Source organism: Sapajus apella, unplaced genomic scaffold, assembly GCF_009761245.1.
Source record: "Sapajus apella isolate SASKATOON/1434 unplaced genomic scaffold, GSC_monkey_1.0 scaffold74, whole genome shotgun sequence".
Lineage (NCBI taxonomy): Eukaryota > Metazoa > Chordata > Mammalia > Primates > Cebidae > Sapajus > Sapajus apella.
In genome coordinates, this window is record NW_022437014.1 from 7,148,940 (window position 1) to 7,172,188 (window position 23,249).

At 38.5% G+C, this 23,249-nt stretch overlaps 1 protein-coding gene across 1 annotated transcript in view; it reads left to right on the top strand.

Annotated features, from left to right (window-relative positions):
- The window catches only part of LOC116532158, a 114,335-nt gene extending 113,142 nt beyond the window's left edge, over positions 1-1,193 (top strand). Inside the window, exon 4 of the mRNA XM_032251292.1 lies at positions 226-1,193. Within this exon, the coding sequence (XP_032107183.1) occupies positions 226-286 (61 nt within the window). The 3' untranslated portion in view covers positions 287-1,193. The remainder of the gene's footprint in view (positions 1-225) is intronic.
- The last annotated feature ends 22,056 nt before the right edge of the window (positions 1,194-23,249 follow it).

A 23,249-nucleotide genomic window follows, 5' to 3' on the forward strand; every position in this document is an offset into this window, starting at 1 on the left:
CCCAAATGGACCTGTAGGTGCCTATTTGTACCTGAGGCTATTGGAGTGGAAAATAGAAGCCCTTCTTGTGAAAACCTAACCAAGATCCACAACCCAGCCTTGACCAGCAGCAGTTGGTTTTCAGCACAACTGAAAAGTAAATTCAAAGAGATCTGAGTGATGGCGCACTGATTTCTTTTCATCATACAGCCTGTAATTGCATGTTGCGGTGATTCTTCCTCATAGACTTATTTGTGCATATAGTAGAAGTCTTCCCGGTGGCATGAATCAACAAAGAGTTGAGTAACGAGGAAGCAATTTGATCAGCTAATTTGGAGAAATTGAGTCCTACAACTATTATTTAGTTCATCAAAACATGTAAACCTCAATGAGAACAATGAAATGTGTGACAATTCTTTTTTACCAGAAAAGTACTGTTTGAAATTATATTTTAGGGTTATGAAAATTTTACTTGGGATTGAACACAGTAAACTTCAGATGACTTTTATATTATTTAAGAAAGAGAAGTGTGAGTTAAATAGTGTTCTCCATAAGCACTTGTTTTAACCTCTGTTACGTAACATTTTGTTACCAAGGATTCTACTAGTTAGCGCTTCTACATAGGTATACTACAATGATAATTGATGTTATAACTGATCAATCATGATGATTTTCAGTCATTGAATGACCTTTTTAATTATCAAAGTTTCAGCTGTGCACAATTCTAGTTTTACTTGCTATTTGTTTTTAATTATTATTTTATAAGAATTGTCAATCTATTAGAAAACCATTAGCTAGATTATTTGAATAATATCCATATCCTCCAATCATGTAAGGTAACATAATTTATTTTCTTTGCTCCAGTAGGCACCTAGGGTATTTGAAACCTTGAGGAGATCATTTTTAAACACTCCCCTTGTCTTATACCACAAAACTATCTTCTGTAAAATTTATAAAATGAAAACAATAATAATAACAACGTCTAAAACACAAAAATAAACCATGAATATTTTCTTTTACTGAACTTTCAATTTATAATTGTTCAGTAAAGGAAAATAAATAATTCTAAATAAATAGAGATTATAGTGCAAAAAAATAGAAAAAAAATGAATTAATAGTCTGTAAGTATATTAGTGCATTTTTTGAGAAAAGGGAAATATTATATCTACATATCAGTCTGTTGCAGTAATAAATAATAATATAATGCTTGCTTTCCACCTTGAGCTATAACTTCTGCAAATTTGTCAGTGACTTTGTCAAAATTGATATTTGCACACTTATATTGAGTAGGTAATATAGTTAGACTTATCTTTTCCCTTCGTTGATTAAAGAACACTTTTGACGGGGCTCAGTGGCTCACACCAGCAATCCCAGCACTTTGGGAGGTCAAGGCAGGAGCGTCGCTTGAGCCCAGGAATTTAAAATTAGCCTGGGCAACACTAGCAAGTTCCCATCTCAAAAAATAAACAAATAAATAAAACCCTAAAAAATTAAGAAACTTTAAATTAACTTTAGTTTTGAATGTTTCTTTTATATGAAGCAAAATATAACAATAGGAAAGGTTTTAAACATGATTTTGGCAGAAATTCATAAAAATCCCATTTTACAATAAATCCCATGTCTTTGTTCCTTCAGGATCAATTCTAATGGCTTTTAAATGTTTCTGCAGTAGAAAAAAATATATAAAAATTCCCAGTGAGCACTCAGGATGACAGGATTGAAGTACCTCAAACTCTATTTTTTTGTCTTTATAATTGCTATGGTTTGAATGTTTTCCCCAAATTTCATGTGTTGAGAAATTAATCCCCAAAGTCACGTGTTGATGGTATTTGAAGGTAGGATCTTTGGGAGCTAAAGTTTGCTCCCATAGAGGTTGGGGCCCTATGATAGGATGGTGGCTTTATAAGAAGAGAAAGAGAGAGCTAAGCTGGCATGCTGTTGTCCTCTTGACATATGATGTCCTCTCTACATGCAGCAAACAGGACCTCACTAGATGCCAGAAACCTGATGTTGGGCTTCCTAGCCTCCAGAATTGTAAGAAATAAATTTATTTTCTTTATAAGTTACCCAGTCTGTGGTATGCTGTTACAGCAAGAGAAAATGAGCTAAGACAAAATATTGTTACCAGAAGTGGGGTTGTTACTATAACAGATATCTGAAATGTGGAAATAGCTTTGGAATTGGGTAATGAGTAGAGGCTGGAGGAATTTAGAGGAGCAGGCTAAAAATAAGCCTGTATTGCCATGAACAGAGCATTAAGGGTGATTCTGCTGATGGCTCGGAAGAAAAGAAGACCAGGGAAATTCTGGAACTTCTTAGAGATTACTTGAGTGGTCATGGCCAGAATGTTGAAAGATAGTAAAGGTCTCAGGTGGAACTAAAGAACAAGGCATTGAAAAACTGAAGCAAAGACTATCATAAAGTAGCAAAAAACTTGGGTGAAGTGTGTCTGTGCTTTATGGAAGGCAGAATATAAGAGTGACAAATTAGATTATTTAGCAGAAGAACTATCTAAGCAGCAAAGCATTCAGGCTGCTGCATAGCTACTTTTAACTGCTTACAGTAAAGTAGGAGAGAAAAATATATATATATATATTTAGTAGAGATGGGGTTTTGCCATGTTGACCAGGCTAGTCTTGAACTCCTGACCTCAAGTGATCCACCTGCCTTGGTCTCCCAAAGTGCAAGGATTACAGGTGTGAGCCACCGTGCCCTGCCAAGAAAAGAGATTATTTAAAGACAGAACTTATAATTAAAAAGAAAGCAGAGTTGAAAGACTTGTAAAATTTGCACCCTGGCCATGTAGTAGAGAATGAAAATATTCTGAGCAGAGACATACTAGGGTGTGACCAAGCGACTGCTTGAGATTAGTATGGGTAGAACAGAACCAGAGGCCATTCATTAGGATAATGGCAGAAGAACCTTCAAGTATTTCAGAGACCTTTCAGGCTGCCCCTCCCATCACGGTCCTGGAGCTCTAGGAGGGCAAAATGGTTGCAGTGGACAGGTTACAGCCCAGTGCCACTTCCAGGCTCTGTTACCTGCATTTCATTGCAGGGCTTCTCGGCCACCTCAGCTGTGGCTCAAATGGCTCCAAGCGTGACTGCACCAGCCACTCCTGAAGGTACAGTTGTAAACCTTTATGTTATCTACCTGGTGCTAATTCTGTAGGTGCACAGAATGCAAGAGCTGTGGAGGCATGGCTTCCTCCACTTAGATTTCAAAGGATGTCATAAGCAGCTTGGGGACACAGACAGAGATGTGCCACAGGAGTGGAGACACCACAGAATGCAGCCCACTACAGCAATGCTTAGTGGAGCTGCAGGGGCAGGACCACCCGTAAAACCCTAGACTAGAGCTACCAGTGTGCAGTGGCAGGCTGGGAGAATTCCATGAGACTTCAGCGTGTGAAAACAGCTGTTTGACCTGAGTCCAGCAAAGCCATAAGGGTGCTGCTGCCGAGGATCTGAAAGGCTAACCCCACAGTGTTTCTAGGACGTGGCATACGGAGGAAAAGCTTTTAGCCTGAAGATGCTTTCCCTTTGGGGTTTTAGAATTACTTGAGACTAGTTATTCCTTTTTTCCTTTCCTCTTTCTCCCTTTCGGAATGGGAATGTCTATGCTATGCCTGTGCCACCATTAAATTTTGGAAGTAGATAACTTGTTTTGATTTCACAGGCTCATAGCTGGAGGAAATTTGCCATGGGATGAATTGTGCTTTGAGTCTCACTCATGTATGATTAAAATGAGACTCGGGACTTTGGATTTTTGAACTGGTGCTGGAATGATTTAAGATTTGGGGATATTGAAATGGAATAAATGTATCCTGCGTGCAAGAAAGGCATAAATTTCAGGAGCCAAGGGCTGAATGCTATGGTTTGAATGTGTTTTCCAAAATTAATGTATTGGAAACTTAATCCTCAAATTCACATGTGGATGGTATTTGGAGGTAGGGCGTTTGGAAGGTAATCAGGGTGGGGACCCTGTGATGGGACTGGTGGTTTTATAAGAAGAGAAAGGAGACCTGAACTGGCAAGCTCTAGATCTCTTGCCATGTGTTGCCTTCTGCTATATTATGATGCGGCAAAAAAGGCCCTCACCAGAGGCTAGCACCTTGATATTGGACTTCCCAGCCTATAGAACTTCAATAAATAAATTCCTTTTCTTTATAAATCACCCAGACTATAGTATTCTGTTATAGCTGACAAAAAACAAAGACCACAATCATTGTGCTCCCACTGTTCATCTAAAATCTGTTGTTTATGTGCAAGAATATATACTATCACTGAGATGAAAGACAAACTGTACCCAAAACAAATTGAATGGCTCTTAATTCTTATAAACTGACTCTCAAAATGAACTTGTGTAGTTGAGTCCCTATGTGTTGGGGACAATGTACCTGACAGTTTTCTGCACTTTCATGTAGAATCTGTATTCTATAAAGCCTAAGAAATAAAAATGTGCAAACTTGATTTCACAGGCTCGTACCTGGGGGGAATATGCCAACTATATTATTAAAAATTAATAATGTAATTGAAGTATACAACTATATTACTAAAACTTAACAGTAACCACAGATATTATTTAGAACTTAGACAAATAATATTTTTGTGGAGAGGAGTATTTTATTCCTGACACTGTTGAGAATGATCAGCAGCTGGTGATGATACAAAAAAGCAGATTTTTTTTTTTTTTTTTTTCTTGAGTTGTAGCCTCACTCTGTTACCCAGACTGGAGTGGCGCAATCCGGGCTCACTCCAACCTCCACCTCCCAGGTTCAAGTAATTCTTGTGCCTCAGCTTCCCAAGTGGCTGGGACTAGAGGCATTAACCACCACACCCAACTAATTTTTATATTTTTCATAGAGACAGGGTTTCACCATGTTGGCCACGTTGGTCTCGAACTCCTGGCCTCATATGATCTACCTGCCTCGGCCTCCCAAAGTACTGGGATTACAGGTGTGAGCCATCACGCCCGGCAAAAGCAGACTGTTTTGAAGTTGGTTTTAGTATTAATTTTCCGCTCTCTGAAGACAGTGTCTCATTGCTTGTACGGAGGGTTCAACTGTTCCCCAGCATGCCCGCTCCCTCCACCTTGAATCCACCACTGCTGTGCTTTATAAAGTTCTATTTCATTATTATACTAGGTACTTTGGAGTATAGTTTTCAGAAATCTTTTTTTTTTTTTTTACAGTGTATTTTTTTTCTACTGTGCCTCTTCTTAGTATATCAGAAAGCTTACTTTTGTTTAGTATTTCCAAATTATTAATTGTTGTTCAGGAAGCTGTATGCTGTTTGATGAGAGCTAGACCTATAGATAAATACTGATTTGTATTTAGCATGTATTTGTACAATTGTTTAAAAGGAATAATGGCTTTTAAAAAGTAAGAATGAAAGAGATTAAACAGAAGACTGTGGCAGCATTCCCAACAATTTTTTTTCATATCTGTTTATATTTGCCAATCATAGAAACTACCTTATCATATCCTATCTCTTTCATGGAGGCACAAAGTAAGAATCCTTCACAAGAGAGCCCTCTTTTTCTTGTTTCTTCATCCCAGTAAATAAGTATGCATGGATTTTTTTTAATACATTTATCAGTTTTTTTCTAATTGGTACCCCAAACAGTGCCCAGCCAGCATGATACTATGCATGGGTCTTTTTTAATGTGACACCATTGTATTTTTTCCCCTCCATAAAATTAATTCCTGTATAGAGTTTGAATGGAGTTTTTAAAAAAATCAATTAGCTTTTACTTGGAAAATCTTTTCCTGTCTTATATAGAATAATGATTTTTTTTTTCATCTGTCAAGGGGGTTATTAATAAATGTCACCAGTGGGGTTAGAACATTCTCTGGTGTTTGCTTTAGGGGAACAAGGGGATTGTCGGAAATCCTATCCAAACTGAACCATAATTAGAGAGAAAATGTTAGCAATTAGAACTATACGTTAGGCTTTAATTTACTACCACGGAAAAGTCAAGGGTGGCATTTCTATTCCATTTTTAGGTGCAGCCAGATGGATTGCTCATTACAGGGTAATTTTCATCGACTCTCTGCACTTCTCAGGGACAGAGCAGCTGAGAGTACTGTGCAACTCAGTGGCTCAGATTTTATTTTATTTTTTGTGGGGGTGGAGAGTGGGGTAGGAGGTTGAGTAGTTATCAATTTCCTACATAGTCATTGACATTATTGCAAATCTTTGTACATGCTGAATAATTTTAGGCCAAGAAAGCAGTTTGGTAACATAAGCACATTAATATAATTTACTTTTCTACCTTGCCCTGCATGTGTTGGTTATACTAGCATATTTTAGCAATCTTCACATTTTAAAGTTCCCCTCTTCCGTGTTTCTGCTTCTGGATTTTCCTAGTAACCAAAATGAACATTTTAGGTTGCTGTTAAGAAAAGAAACTACACACAATGTCTCAAAACCCAAGTAATGTAGCTGGAATCGAATTCTAATCTAATTCCAGTAAAGCTTTGGAGGCCACGAGGTGATATATTTTTGATATATAGTTTGATAAATATTTTATAATTTTTTCTTTTTATCTCACAATCAAATGCCATTTCTTAGTTACATGTCTTATCCAATTAAATAAAATGAATTTGGTGCCAACGTTGTAACGATCATTTAAGATTATGTGTATTTACTTTAGGGTTGCAACATTTTCATGGGGGAAATAAATCTCTTACTTTATATTATAATTGTCAGAATCAGTCACAATTTCCTTTGCTTAAGAAAATATAGTTGCAAGTGCCTTTACTATATTTTATTTATTGAGATAAAATATAAAGAACATAAAATTTACCATTTTAACTGTTTTTAGATATACAATTCAGTGGTATTAGTACAGTCACATTGCTGTGCAAACATCATCACCATCCATCTTCAGAACCTTTTCATCTTCCCAAACTGAAATGTTGTACCCATTGAACAATAACTCCCCATTCTCCCCCTCCTTAGGGAAGTACCAGGTAAAACAGGAATCATACAATATGTGGCCTTTAGTGCCTGGTTTATTTTACTTGCATAATGTCATCAGGGTTTATCCATGATGCCAGTGTTGCCTTCCCTTTTCATGCTAAATAATATTTTATTACGTATGTATCATAAAGGGAAGGTCCCTCCCTCCCTCCCTCCCTCTCCCTCTCCTTCTCCTTCTTTTTTATTCTCTCTCTCCCTTTCTTTGCCTGTCTCCCTCCCTCCCTCCCTCCCTCCCTCCTTCCCTCCCTCTCCCTCTCCTTCTTTTTTTTTCTCTCTCTCCCTTTCTTTGCCTGTCTCCCTCCCTCCCTCCCTCCCTCTCTCCCTCCCTCCCTTCCTCCCTTCCTTCCTTCCTTGACAGAGTTTCACTCTTGTCACCCAGGCTGGAGTGCGATGGCACCATCTCAGCTCACTGTAACCTCTGCCTCCTGGGTTCAAGCAATTCTCTTGCCTCAGTCTCCAAAGTAGCTGGGATTACAGATGTGCGCCGCCATACCCGGCTAATTTTGTATTTTTAGCAGAGATGTGGTTTCACCATGCTGGTTAGGCTGGTCTTGAACTCCTGACCTTGATTGATCTGCCCCCCTCAGCTTCCCAAAGTGCTAGGATTACAGGCGTGACCCACCCTTTATTTTATTTTATTTTAGAGACTGAGATTCGCTCTTGTTGCCCAGGCTGGAGTGCAATGGCATGATCTTGGCTCACTGCAACCTCTGCCTCCCGGGTTCAAGCGATTCTTCTTCCTCAGCCTCCCAAATAGCTTGGACTACAGGAATGCCACTACGCCTGGCTAATTTTGTATTTTTAATAGAGACAAGGTTTCACCATGTTGGCCAGACCGGTCTCGAACTCCTGACTTCAGGTGATCCACCTGCCTCTGCCTCCCAAAGTGCTGGGATTACAGGCGTGAGTCATCTCTGGAAGGTACCTTTATTTTAAGTACTTTACATATATTTCCTAAGGCTGTACCTCCATACCGATGTCTTGTTTGTATTCTGCTATTTGCAGCTAATATCTGTTAACAAAGCCTGGCTGGCCTCACCACCATTGATACGGCTGAGAAGAAGGCTTGGTATGTTTTGCCTCCTGACAGGTTCATCAGAGGCAGTTCAGACAATGAACAAAGGAAAATATCCAATCCTTCCATTAAAAATACCAGTTAGAGAGCAACCATGTAAAAGTAATTTTTGAGTCATGACAGGCAGAGAAAAGTGGTTAATTTTACTTTCAGGTAAATGTTAAGACAGCATTACTAAAAACATTTGCATTCATAATTCATTACAGTTATCAATGGCCAAAAAATTCAAACAACTAAGTATCTTAAATTTTCTCTAAGGATCAGAAAACCAGAAATATTTTCCCTGCAGTCTATATTATACCTGACTTTAGCCAAATTTTTTTCATGCTTCTTACAGAAAATTCAACACCAAATCCCATACTTTCATCAATTGAAAATACTATAGTTCTATACCAGTGTGACAGAAGGTATTTCTTCCTCAGAACAGCCATATTATATAAACAAAACATTAGTGAACTCTTGATTTTTAAATGTTTAGATGTTAAAACTTTTATATTAGACTACTCTTGCCTGAAGTTAAAGTTAGCCTTTCATAGGCTAACCTACCAAAAAAACTCTTTCCAAGAAAGCAATGAGAAAATTTTATAGAAGAAAATTTAGAGTTATGGTTTAACAACCTGTTGAATATTTTTTTCATTCATTAAAAGAGGCAAATCTATAACTTTTTTAAAAAATGGTTCCAGGGCCGGGCGCGGTGGCTCAAGCCTGTAATCCCAGCACTGTGGGAGGCCAAGGCGGGTGGATCACGAGGTCAAGAGATCGAGACCATCCTGGTCAACATGGTGAAACCCCGTCTCTACTAAAAATACAAAAAATTAGCTGGGCATGGTGGCGCATGCCTGTAATCCCAGCAACTCAGGAGGCTGAGGCAGGAGAATTGCCTGAACCCGGGAGGCGGAGGTTGCAGTGAGCCGAGATCGTGCCATTGCACTCCAGCCTGGGAAACAAGAGCGAAACTCCGTCTCAAAAAAAAAAAAAAAAAAAATGGTTCCGCCGGGCGCAGTGGCTCATGCCTGTAATTCCAGCACTTTGGGCGGCTGAGGTGGTGGATCATGAGGTCAGGAGCTCGGAACCAGCCTGGCCAGTGTGGTGAAACCCCATCTTTACTAAAAATACAAAAGTTAGTCAGGCATGGGGGCAGGCACCTATAATCCCAGCTACTCAGGAGGCTGAGGCAGGAGAATTGCTCGAACCCGGGTGGCCGAGATTGCGCCACTGCACCCCAGTCTGGGAGACAGAGTAAGACTACATCTCAAAATGAAATGAAATGAAATAAAATAGTTCTATGTCAAGGATACCAGCTTTGCGTTCCTCCCCTTTCTGACCCCAGTCTTTTTTCTTTTTCATCACAGACTGTATTCTCTTCTCCCTTTCCTCCCCTCCATTTCCTTCTTGCTTTCCACAATCATTTATTGAGTGAGAGCTTAGTATGCGACAGGTGCAACATCTGGGGATTCAGAGATTAATATGACCTGTTTACTGCCTTGGAAGAGCTCCCTGCAGGTACAGGTGTGTCCTCTCCAATCTACTGGTACTAAGTTCCTGGAGTACTGAATTGGGAAGAAAGAGTACCAAGATCTATTAGTGATTTCTACCTATGGCCTGGCCTTTAGACAGAATAGTTGATACACATGTCGTGCCTTTGCTAGCCCTTAGTCCAAGACAGCCACAGGTTTTTCTAGCTCCGTTTTTTTGTTCCTAGCCAGTCTCTCAAGCTGAGAACTTAATAGGATTATTTATCATTCTAGAACACTTCACCTCATATTTCCACCAAGCGCCTAGCCCATCAATCCCTAAATCATATTCACCATTACCAATTAACTTCTCTCTCTCCCTTTTTTTTTGTAGGCTACCAAGTTGTGATGGAGAAAAACATGAAACCGTTGATTCAGTTCATTGCAAATTCATTCTACCAAACCTTAGCTGGTTCTTGCTGCTGCTTGGTAGTCCTTGTATTCATCTCTTGGAGACTCACTGATTAGTTTCCTACACCCGTGGTCTAAAAGCCTTCTTCATATTTTTGAAACTCATCTTTGATCTCCCCTTCCCCTTGCACTCAGAAGATGATCTTGCTTTCTGCTTTACTGAGAAGTTGAAGGTCATCTGCAATCTCCAACTTTCTACTCCTATCCTATTTTCTATTTTCCTTCATCTCTTGCTTCCTTTGCTCTTTTGTTTCAGAGGAAGAAACAACCCTCTTATTTCTAGGTTCAACCCAACTTCTACAGAACTTTTTTCTGTAAATTGTACTTTTTTTTTCTTTTTTTTGAGACAGAGTCTTAAAACCTCCAACTCCTGGGTTCAAGCAATTCTCCTGCCTCATTTCCCGAGAAGGTGGGATTACAGGCACCTGCCACCATGCCCAGCTAATTTTTGTATTTTTAGTAAACATGGGGTTTCACCATGTTCACCAGACTGGTCTTGAACTCCTGACCTCAGGTGATCAGCCCCCCTCCACCCACCTTGGCCTCCCAGAGTGCTGCGATTACAGATGTGAGCCACCGCACCTAGCCGAATTGTACCTTCTGTTCCTTAAAATCCTAAACTCTCTTGTCATAGGTTCTTTAATTTGGAGAAAGTAATAAATAAAGCACAGGATTAAAAAGACAGAAATGCATGTTTCCAAAACCCAGAATTGACTGTTGATATTACCATACACTGGCTTATCTTTTCTCTGATAAAAAAGTTACAGAGTTGAAGTTTTCTTTGACCTACATTTTTACTCCTCTTGCCACATTTCCTCCCTCAAAGCAACCCTACATAATATCTGCATGTATTCTTTGAGTTCATTAAAGAATACATTTATGTACACATATACATAATAATTATGTGTGATTGTTTAGTGGGTAATTAAAAAATTTACATACTTAATATTCACAGTCTGTTTTGTGATGTTTCTGTCGTCTATCCATGCTAGTACAGCCAGTGCTCGACTTACGACCACGATTGGTCCTGACAGACCGGACGTAACACGATTTGGTCGTAAGTTGATTAGGTTATAGGTACACGGAGATGGTAGTGCTGTCGGAAGCTGGTCCGCACTGTCGTACGCCCAGCTGGGCAACGTTTGCGCTGCCAGACGTGGAACAGTCGTGGCTAGCGATTGTGGTCGTAAAGTCGAATGGTCGTAAGTTGCATAGGTCGTAAGTCGATCAATACCTGTATTTGTAGATCTATTTGTTAGTTCCCCGAGGGCAGGGACTTTGTCTTGCTCATTGCTGAATCCCCAGCACCTAGAATAGCATTTGGCATATAGTAAACATTCAATATATATTTATTTCTTCTTTTTTTTTTTTGGAGATAGGGTATCACTTTGTCTCCCAGGCTAGAATGCAGTAGCACCATCACTGCTTAGTGCATCCTCCTCCTCCCAGGCTCAAGTAATCCTCCCACCTCAGCCTCCCAAGTGCCTGGGATAACAGGTGTGCACCACCTCGCCTGGATAATTTTTTGTATTTTTTTTTTTGTAGAGACAGGGTTTTACCATGTTGCCCAGACTGGTCTCCTTTGCTCAAGTGCTCCTGCTGCCACGGCCTCCCAAAGTGCTGGGACTATAGATGTGAGCCACTCTACCAGCATATATATATATATATTTTTTTAAATATATTTATGTTATATTATTTTTATATTTATATTATATACTTATACGTATAAATATATATATTTCTTGAGTTAATATAGTTCATTTTTAACTGCTATGTAGTAATCAACTGTATGAATATTCCATGTATCACATTTTATTTATTCATTCTATTACCAGCGGACAATTTGTGCTTTCCCAATTTCCATGCTTCTTATTACAAATGTTATGGAACAGCCATGTACAAGTCTCCTGTGCCTGCGCTTGAGTTGTATCAGAGTTGGAATTGCCTGGTTGTCACAAATAAGCTTTAAACTAGATTTAGCCAAATTGCTCTTCAAAGTTTCCTGGTTTTAAAACATGTGCAAGAATTTCTCTCCACAATTCTTTCTCCCTTTGAGTGTTGTATACCGTGAAGCAACAGTTTTATTCTTTCTTTCAGCATTTTAACTTTTCAAAATGATAATCTATGGCCTTAGGATCTTCCTGCCTGATGCTTGAAAGAACTAACTTTTGACTTTTAAGTTCTATTAGCCAGCCTCCCCTTATAAAGATGATTAATGTAAATATACATATGTGTATCTGAGAAAACTATCATTTTGACCATAAAATTATTTAAACAGAATTTGACTACTATAATGTTGCTTTTATGTAACTAATTGCAAACCATTCTGTTCTATTTATTACTACTTAAATACGTATCTTTGTAAATAAACTTTAAGATCTTCAAGGGCATAGGTTGTGTCTTACTCAACTTCTTATGCCCATAGCACCTAGAACTTAATGAATGGCATATTTGTATGGAAAAATTGTAACAATTTATATTTATACATATTTTTTACCTCCTAATAAAAAGAATTCAATTTTTTTTTTAAAAAGTTAATTTCAGAAAATCATCCTAAGTGGATGTTCTATACTTTAGCTGGTGGTCTTCAAACTGCTGCACATGTAACCCTCAGAGGCATGGAAGATGTTTCACGGAGTACTCAGGCATAAAGAGTTTTCAGGGAGCCAGTTTGCAGTTGATCTTCAACTTCCACGCTTTCCCTGTCATACATTTATTTTCTTTTTTCTTTTTCTAACTGTATGATTCCATTTATAGAAAGTACAAAACTATGTAAAACTGAGGTGCTGGTTATGTCTATTTCCTGGCCTAGATGTATTCAACTGTACAAAATTCATCAAGTCATATATTTGTTATATGAATGTGCATATTAAACTTCGATAATGCGTTTAAAATGTTTTGCTAGAAATCAGAACTGGAAAACTTTAAGTATTAGATATCTTTGTTTTATAAGCCATGGGGGAAACTGATACTCTTATACATGACTAGTAGGAATTAAAAATGCTATAGCCTTTATGGAGGGGATTTGGCAAACTCATCAAAATTACACATTTGTTTGCCATTTGCCCCCTTGACCCAGCAATCCCAATTATGGAAGTGTATCCTAAAGCTACGCTTGCATATGGAACTGATGTATATTTAAGGCAATCCATTGCAGCATTATTTATACAGGCAGAACACTGGGAACACCCCATATATTAATCAGCAGCTACTTAAACTCTGGGAGATCCACACATTAGAATATGACGGAACTGTTAAAAAGAAGGAAGAAGTTCTCTATGTGTTGATGTGGGAAAATCTTTTGGCTATATTGTTAAGGTAAAAAAATAAGGTACAGAACAATGTATATAATAAGACATTTTTATGAGAAAATGTGAAAAACAATACTTGTTTTATTTTTACAAAGATAAATAATTTATAAAGATATAATTATTTTATTTTTATAAAGAAATCCTAGAAGGATAGCAAATATATATGTATATCTTTGAGTTGGCTCCTGGATCTTTTTGACCTCCACGTACTGGGTTCAAATGATTCTCCTGCCTCAGCCTCTTGAGTAGCCTGACCAGTGCACCACCACGCTCAGCTAATTTTTGTATTTTTAGTAAAGATGGGTTTTTGCCATGTTGGCCAGGCTGGTCTCAAACTCCTGACCTCAGGTGATCCACCTGCCTTGGCCTCTCAAAGTGCTGGGATTACAGGCATGAGTTACCGCACCCGACTGTGCTATCTCCTAAGAAGTTATGGACCAGGTGTGGTGGCTCATGCCTGTAATCCCAGCATTTTGGGAGACCGAGGCGGGTGGATCACCTGAGGTCAGGAGCTCAAGAGCATCCTGACCAACATAGCAAAACCCTGTCTCTACTAAAAATACAAAAATTAGCTGGGTATGGTGGCATGTGCCTGTAATCCCATCTACTTGTCCCTTGACCCAGCAATCCCAATTATGGAAGTGTATCCTAAAGCTATGCTTGTATATGGAACTGATGTATATTTAAGGTGATCCATTGCAGCATTATTTATAATGGCAGAACACTGGGAACAACCCATATATTCACCAGGTGTGGTGGCTCATGCCTGTCATCCCAGCATTTTGGGAGACCGAGGCGGGTGGATCACCTGAGGTAAGGAGTTCAAGACCATCCTGACCAACATAGCAAAACCCTGTCTCTACTAAAAATACAAAAATTAGCTGGGTGTGGTGGCATGTGCCTGTAATCCCATCTACTCAGGAGGCTGAGGCAGGAGAATCGCTTGAACCCGGAAGGCAGAGGTTGCAGTGAGCCAAGACTGGACTCCAGCTTGAACAACAAAAGTGAAACTCCATTTCAAAAACAAAAGCTTTGAATTTATTCATCGCAGCTTCAGCTTTAGCATGGCAACTTTAGCTCAGGTATGATCCAAGGGCTTTATTCTAGAAGAGCCTTACCTAGTAAGGTAGCTGCTGACTGCATATGACTATTTAAATTAAATTTTAATTAAAATAATATTTAAAAATTAGTTTCATAGTCATATTAACCAAGTTTCAAGTAGTCAACAGTCACAGGTGACTAGTGGCTACTATATTGAAAAGTATATATTTTTAAACATTTCTGTCATTGCAGAAAGTTCTATTGGACAGAACTAATCTAGAAGCCATAAATATCTCTGAAAGAGGCAACACAAGTCCTTGACTTTTGTGATGCTTCTGATGAACCTTGATGATGGTGTGATGGTGACAGTCATAGTAATAATAAAAAACCAGTGCCATTTGTCTTTTATAATACCCCAGGCATTGTGCTACTCTCCTTTCATAAACATCTCCTATCTCCTCTCATCAACATTGTGCCATATATATTATTTATTCTCACTTTACAGTTGAGGAAATTGAAGATTCCCAGTGTCCAAGGTCACATAATTAGTATATACCAAGGCTGGGTTCAACACAAGTCTGTCTGACTCCAAAGCCCATGCTTTAAATTACTCTACCATATATCCTCTCTTATTAGACATCAGAGATGACATAAATTATGGAAAATGAAGTTCTAGTTCTCCTGCTTGTGACTGTCTTCAGCTAAGACAGCCTGAGATGAGGTAACTCCAACCTCTCTTTTTGAGTGTAAGGGAATATCTTAAAAGTAATACTGACATAGAAGAATGCAGTTTCATTTTCTATTTTTATTTATTGATTTATTTTTAGAGATACAGTCTTGCTCTGTCACCCAGACTGAAGTGCAGTGGCATAATCATAGCTCGCTGCAGCCTCAAACTCCTGGGCTCAAGTGATCCTCCTGCCTCAGCCTCACGAGTAGCTGGGAGTACTGGCACATACCGCCACACCTGGCTAATTTTTGTGTTGTTTTTTCCAGAGATGAAGTCTTGTTATGTTGCCCAGGCTGGTCTCAAACTCCTGGGCTCAAGTGATTCTCCCACCTCGGCCTCCCGAAGTGCTGCAATTACAGATGTGAGCCATCACACCTACCCAATTTCATTTTTTAAAAGGCTCAACACTTGTGATAAAATGCAGCTGGCCTGAGCATCCCTCCTTTGCAATGTTATCTATGAACATTAGACTGTATAGCATAGTGTTTAATGACTTGTATTCTGGTGTTGGAGAGGGCTCCCTTTGCCAGCTCTAATTTTGTGCTCCAGCAAATTCTTTACTAGACAAATGCATTATCTTATAAAGTGGGAATAAAAGTTATACTTACCACATTGTATACACAAAGAGCTTTTGAAAAATAATCTCTAGACCAATTAAATCAGAATCTCTGGAGAGAAGGCCCAATATCAATATTAAAAAAAAAATCCCCAAATGATTTTAGTGTGCATTTAGTACTGTCAGTAACTTACCCTGACACTTCCAACTGGTGTTTAAGGTCACTTCCAACTCTCAGAGTCTCTGATAGAAGCCCTTGGGCACAAAATCCTTCAACCTCTGGTTTCCTCCCTACAAATGTTTCTTTATGGGCAACTGAGCACTCATTTTCCTTACAAAGCTGAAAGTTTCTACCCACACTTGTGTCCTGCCTTATTGAAGATCCAGTTCTAGCAACTACCTCTCTCCCAAAGTCTTCATTCTTCTTCTTTTCTAGGGCTTCCTTCTCCCAGCAAATAAATGTATTTAAGCTATTCTCATCTTCACACACACACACACACACACACACACACACACACACACACACGCCACCTTTCCTGAAGCTGTGTTTCCCTGACTACTGACAGATGAAGTATTGGTACATGCTACAGTTCATAGTTCAGCTTCAAGAAAAAGCCATCTTCACCTGCTGTCTTCACATCCCAGGTCTGATTTAATCTGCAACCTGCTGCAGCCTAGCACTGCTCCTGTCTCCATGACGCTGCTGCCAGGGTTGTCATTAAGAGCCTCCTCCTTATTGTCCTTACCTAACAAGACACTGCTAACCTCACATCCTCTCATTAAAAAAATAGTATAACATTCACGACATAAAATTTGCCATGTAAACATTTTAAAATGTGCAATCCAGCAATGTTAAACACACTCACACTATTGTGCAGCAATCAACCTATCTAGTTCCAGGACTTTTTCATGACCACAGAGGAAAATCCTGTGCCCATTCAGCGGTCACTCCTTATTTCTCATTCTCTGCCAACCTCTGGCAATCACTTAAGCTGTAGGGGTTTGCCTATCCTGTCTAGTGTCTGTAATACAATATGTGGCCTTTTGTGTCTAACTTCTTTTACTTAGCATAATGGTTTCAAGGTTCATCCATGTTGAAGCCTGTATTAGTATTTCATTCTTTTTATGGCTGAATAATATTCCATTGTATTGATATACTACATTTTGTTTCTCCATTCATTTGTTGATGGACATTTGAGCTGTTTCCACCTTTTGACTATTGTGAATAGAGCCACCGTGAACATTCATGTACAAGTTTTTGTCTGAACACCTGTTTTCAATTCTTATTGGTGTATACCCAGGAGTGGAATTCTGTCATATGGTAATTTTATGTTGAACTTATAAGAGGAGCTGCCAAATCATTTTCCACAGCAGCTGTACCGTTCTATGTTCCCACCAGCCATGAATGAAGGCTCCAGTTTCTCTGCATCTTTGTTTCGTTCTCAACACTTATTATTGTTACTATCATTATTTTTCTTTTTTACTTGTGGTCATCCTTAGTGGGTTTAAAGTGATATCTTACTGTGTTTTGATCTGTATTTTCCTAATGCCTAATAATGTTAGCATCTTTTCATGTGGTGATTGACCACTACTATCTCTTCTTTGGGGAAATGTCTGTTCAAGTCATTTGCCTATTATTTAATTGGATTTTTTTGTCTTTTTGTTGTAGAGTTTCTCATTCTTTTTTAAAATGTATTTTTATTTTTTATTTTTTTGAGATGGAGTTTCGCTGTTGTTACCCAGACTGGAGTGCAATGTCACAATCTCGGCTCACCGCAACGTCCGCCTCCTGGGTTCAAGCAATTCTCCTGCCTCAGCCTCCTGGGTAGCTGGGACTACAGGCACGCGCCACCATGCCCAGCTAATTTTTGTATTTTTGGTAGAGACGGGGTTTCACCTTGTTGACCAGGATGGTCTCGATCTCTTGACCTCGTGATCCACCCGCCTCAGCCTCCCAAAGTGCTGGGATTACAGGCTTGAGCCACCGCGCCCGGCCTAAAATGTATTTTTAATATTTTTTATATTACAAAAGAAATATGTGCTTGCTGAAAAATCTGAAACAATCAAGGATATAAATAAAATCTTCATCTTCCCCGGTTTTTCATTATAGCACTATTTCTTGTCTTTCTTCTGAATTCTCTGAGCAGACTTCATCCAACTTTTTTTTGTATACTACTGTCCTCTTCCTGACCTTCATTTTTTTTTCCCTTTAAGCTTTTATTTTAAGAACATGGGGTACATGTGCAGGTTTGTTACATGAGTAAATTGCATGTGGCAGTGGTTTGGTATAAAATCATTTAGTCACCCGGATAGTGAGCATAGTACCTGATAGGCAGTTTTTTGATCCCCCTGTCTTCTCACCCTCTACCCCACACGTAGGCCCTGGTGTCTACTGTTCTCTTCTTTGTGTTTCTGTGTACTCAATGTTTAGCTCTGACTTATGTGTGAGAAAATACGGTGTTTGGTTTTTTGTTTCTGTGTCAATTCTCATAGAGCAATGGCCTCCAGCTTCATCCAGCTTGCTGCAAAGGATGTGATTTTTTAATGGCTGTATAGTATTCCATGGTGTCTATGTACCACATTAAAAAAATCCACTGTTGATGGGCATCTAGGTTCTTTGCAATTGTGAATACTACTATGATGACTATATGGGTGCATGTCTTCTTATGGTAGAACAATTTATATTCTTTTAGGTATATACTCAGTAATAAGATTGCTGGGTGGAATGGTAGTTCTATTTTAAGTTCTTTGAGAAATCTCCAAACTGCTTTCCACAGTGGCTGAACTAACTTATATTCCTACTGGCAGTATTTAAGTGTTCCCTTTTCTCCACAACATCACCTGCATCTGTTGTTTTTTAACTTTTTAACAATAGTTATTCTGGCTGGTGTTAGATGGTATCTCATTGTGGTTTTGATGTGCATTTCTCTAATGATTAACGATGCTGAGCATTTTTTCATATGCTTGTTGGCCATGTGTATGTTTTGAGAAGTGTCTGTTCACGTCCATTGCCCATTTTTTAATGGGGTTGTCTGTTTTGTGCTTGTTGATTTGTTTAAATTCCTTACAGATTCTGGATATTAGATCTTTGTCTGGCACATAGTTTGCAAATATTTTCTTCCATCCTGCAGATTGTCTGTTGATAGTTTCTTTTGTTGTGCAATAGCTCTTTAGTTTAATTAGGTCCCATTTGTCAATTTTTGTTTTGTTTCAATTGCTTTTGGAATCTTTGTAGTAAAATCTGTGTCAGGGCCTATGTCCAGAGTGGTATTCCCTAGGTTTTCTTCTAGGGTTTTTAGAGTTTTAGGTTTTATATTTAAGTCTTTAATCTGTCTTGAGTTTATTTTTATTATTTTTAAAAATTCTTCCAATTTTCATTATAAGTTCAAGGGTACATGTACAGGATATGCAGACATGGTACACAGGTAAACATGTATCATGGTGGTTTCCTGCACTGATCATCCCATCAGCTAGGTATTAAGCCCAGCATCCATTAGCTATTCTTCCTGATGCTCCCTTCCCCCTCACCCTGAAAGACTCCAGTGTGTGTTGTTCCGCTCCACGTGTCCATGTGTTCTCATCATTCAGCTCTCACTTATAAGTGAGAACATACAGTGTTTGGGTTTCTGTTACTGGGTTAGTTTGCTGAGGATAATGGCTTTCAGCTCCATCCATGTCCCTGCAAAGGACATAACCTCATTCCTTTTAATGGCTGCATAGTATTCCATGGTGTATATGTACCACATTTTCTTTATCCATCTATCATTGATGGGAATTTGGGTTGATTCCATGTCTTTGCTATTGTGAATAGTGCTGCAATGAACATATGTGTGCATTTATCTTTATAATAGAATGATTTTTATTCTTTTGGGTATATATCCAGTAATGGGATTGCTGGGTCAAATGGTATTTGGGTTTATTTTTGTATATGGTGAAAGAAAGGGGTCAAGTTTCAATCTTCTGCATATGGCAAGCCAGTTATCTCAGCACTGTTTATGAATGGAGAGTCTTTCTCCATTGCTTGTTATTGCTGATTTTGTTAAAGATCAGATGGTTGTAGATGTGTGGCTTTATTTCTGGGTTCTCTACTCTATCCCATTGGTCGATGTGTCTGTATTTGTATCAGTACCATGATGTTTTAGTTACTGTAGCCTTGCTGTATTGCTTGAAGTCAGGTAATGTGAAGCCTCTGACTTTGTGATTTTTGCTTAAGATTGCTTTGGCTAGTCAGGCTCTTTTTTGGTTCCACATAAATTTTAGTATAGCTTTTTCTAATTCTGTAAAAATTGTTGTTGGTAGTTTGATAGGAATAGCATTGAGTCTGTAAATTGGTTTGGGCAGTATGGTCATTTTAACAATATTGATTCTTCTTATCTACAACCATGGAATATTTTTCCATTTGCTTGTGTTATCTCTGATTTCTTTCAGCAGTTTTTTTTTGTAATCTCTTTGTAGAGATCTATCAGCTTCTTTGTTGGCTGTATTTCTAGGTGTTTTATTCTTTTTGTGGCTACTTTGAGGGAGATTGCATTCTTGATTTGGCTCTCAGCTTGGACTTTACTGGTGTATAGATACACTACCGATTCATGTACATTAATTTTGTATCCTGAAACTTTGCTCAAGTGGTTTATCAGATCTGGGAGCCTTTGGGCAGAGACCATGGGATTTCCAGGTATAGAATTCTATCATCTGCAAAGAGAGATAGTTTGATTTCCTCTCTTCCTATTTGGATATCTTTTATTTCTCTCTCTTGCCTGATTTCTCTGGCTGTCTTTCTGACCTTTAAATGATGGAGTTCTCTAAGATTCTATGTTCAATCCTCTTCATGTCTTACTGTAAACGTTCCCTCTGGCATTCACATTCAAAGCTTCAATAATATCTCTAGCTCAGACTTATTTCTGAGTCTGGAAAGAAGAGTCTTGCCTATCAGACAACTCCACTTGGAGATCTCAAATGAATCTCAAGCTGAAAATGTTTCAAAATTACTACCTACTCCCCAAACTCACTGCTTTTTCCATTTTTCTTATTACAATGAGTGATACCACTTTCCATCTACCCCATTGCCCAAGCAATAATCCTGAGAGTTATTTATAGATTTGTTTCTCTTTCCTTTCTACTCACATCTAATCAATCAATAGCTACTGTTCATTCTACTTCCTAAACATACCTTATATATTTCTCTTCTATTCTAGCCCTACTATCTCTGTACATTAGAATGGTTCAGATTTTCAGCATCCTTCGCCTGGAATACTGCAGTAGCTTAGTGACTATTTTTTCTGCTTCCAAGATGTTCTCTCCCAGTTTATTTTGTACACTTTCTAATCAAAGCTGATCATGTTACATATAATTCCTCAATGACGCTCTATGTCCTATGGAATAAAAACTACATTCTTAAGCATGGCATAAAATGAATTTCTGTGATTTGTCTCCATATTCCTGATGGTACCTCATCTTCTCTTACTACTCTCATATTTTATTTTCCAGCAATAATAAATGACTAGTGGCTCCTTATGTAGGCCAAATTGTACCACACCTCCCTGTCTTGGCCTGTGATATTCTCACTGTTGGAGCAGCAGTTCTCTTCACTTCTTTTTGCTCTTATTCATTCTTCAAGTTCCATCTCAAAAGCTACCTTCTCTATGAAGTCTTCCCATGCTTCATCATAGAACCTTAATTCCCCTCTTCTATCCCCCCTCCTATATTGCGCATTCCTACAATATAGAGATTAGCTAATTGTTCTTAAATTATTTAAATGAATGCTTTTTTCATGAAACTGTGAGATCCTTGAGGACAGGAACTATATTGGCCCAGTGCCAGACATACAGCCTGTTGACAAATAAGCAAGCATTCAATATATGTTTGTTAAATGTTGACCGTACTACAATATTGATCCTCCTCTTAGTGCAAATGGCACCATAGATATGCAGAATTACAAAACAAAACAAAAACTTGAAGAACATTAGCTGATGATTGTATGTAAATCCTTCACTACAAGAAAATAGCATGTTTGTCTATCATCATGAGACCACCACCTAAAACTACGTAGGAAAACAACACAAGTCATTAATCTCCCATCTTTTGTAAGCAAGCTCTACGTATTAAATTATCTTTCCAGGGACAGATTTTTTTTCTTTACCATAAGTGGTTATGCATATATTTTGAAAACAGTGGTCCAGACTTTTACACTATTTATCTTACAAGAACTTTAGGCATCAATCTTCTCAGAGCTATCCCCTACGCCAGGGCATTTGATAACTACAAATAGCTATTTTAAAACTTCAAATCAAAACATTTTTATAGTAGCAGGCCCCCTAAGGAAATATGCAATGAATTTCCTTTATTTATTTGAGGGCTCTATTTGGCTTAGGCTGACCCCAAAACATAATGCCTTTACATTATAAGCATGAGTTACTGCATCTTATTGACTTTAATGTCATTGTCTTTTGTTTGTGAGGTGTCCTTCTTGATAACGCTAACCGTTAATGGATAAAGTTATTTGGGAAAGAGATTTCATGCCACTCTGAGAAAATGTCAGAGTTGAAAAATCAGCTAGAAGTAAAGACAATAATACCCTAAGTCTAAAAATCTGGTCATTCTATCACACTGTTACTGCCTGCACTTACTGGTTCTTCGAGACTCTGAAATAGGAGTGAGAAAACTAAGCTGCCTTCTTAGCTCTCACGGGTGGTGTGAGGATTAGGGAGATAAGAGTTAGACTGTAGAGCTCACCAGTAAACAGATTGGAGTTTCTCTCCTTTAATAGCTAACGCAGAATGTTTTGGTAAAACCAGTGAATTTGTTACCAGACGGCTCAAGCTTTGTCCTCTGACGCATCTTGGAGGCCACAGAGGAGTAGGGGTAGTTCTCCCCAAAGCAGACCTAAATCATGGTCATGAGTTTTGCACTTGTTTTAATGATATTGATGAAGAAAAAATAACTTTTTCTCGTACTAAGTGAATCCGCCTATTGGGACCCATTGGAAGAGGAAGAGTGAAAAACACAAGAGAGAAGAGAGAGAAGAAAAAAAGAGTAAAGGATATTTGATGGAGGGAAGGAAGAATGAGAGGGGGTAGAGGAAAAAAATAGAAAGAGGAAAAGGGCAGAGAAAGAAAGAAGAAAAAGTGTGTGTGCGTGTGTGTGTGCGTGCGCACGTGCACGCGCAGGATCGGTCTGAAAGACAAATGGAGGAAGAGGAAAAAGAGAAAGATAATAGGAAATATCGAGTAGATTCTCTAGCAGCTCTCACCTGCCAAAATTAGTGGAAACAAATGACAGCCTTCTCCCTAAAGTTCTCTCAAGTTATTTTCCCTTGAACACGAGATAAAATGTCAACATTCTACTAGGAAATTTAATACTTAAGACTGTATATATTGTCATTTGCCTTCCACTTATTCATAAGGATTTCACCATTTTAGAATAAAAATAATTTTATTTAAAAGTGCTGACTCTGTTAGACCATAACATGTTTCCTCTAAGCAGAACAAATACCAAAGCAAAGCTCATTTTTATTTTCAGAGTAAGATGCCACTTTCAGAAGAGGTGGAATCCATGCTGTTCTTTTCTCTGACTAATATGAATGAGTGATCCTACCCAGCGGAATAGGTGGGCTTCACAGAATGAGGCTAACCAAGACTGTAGATTCAGTA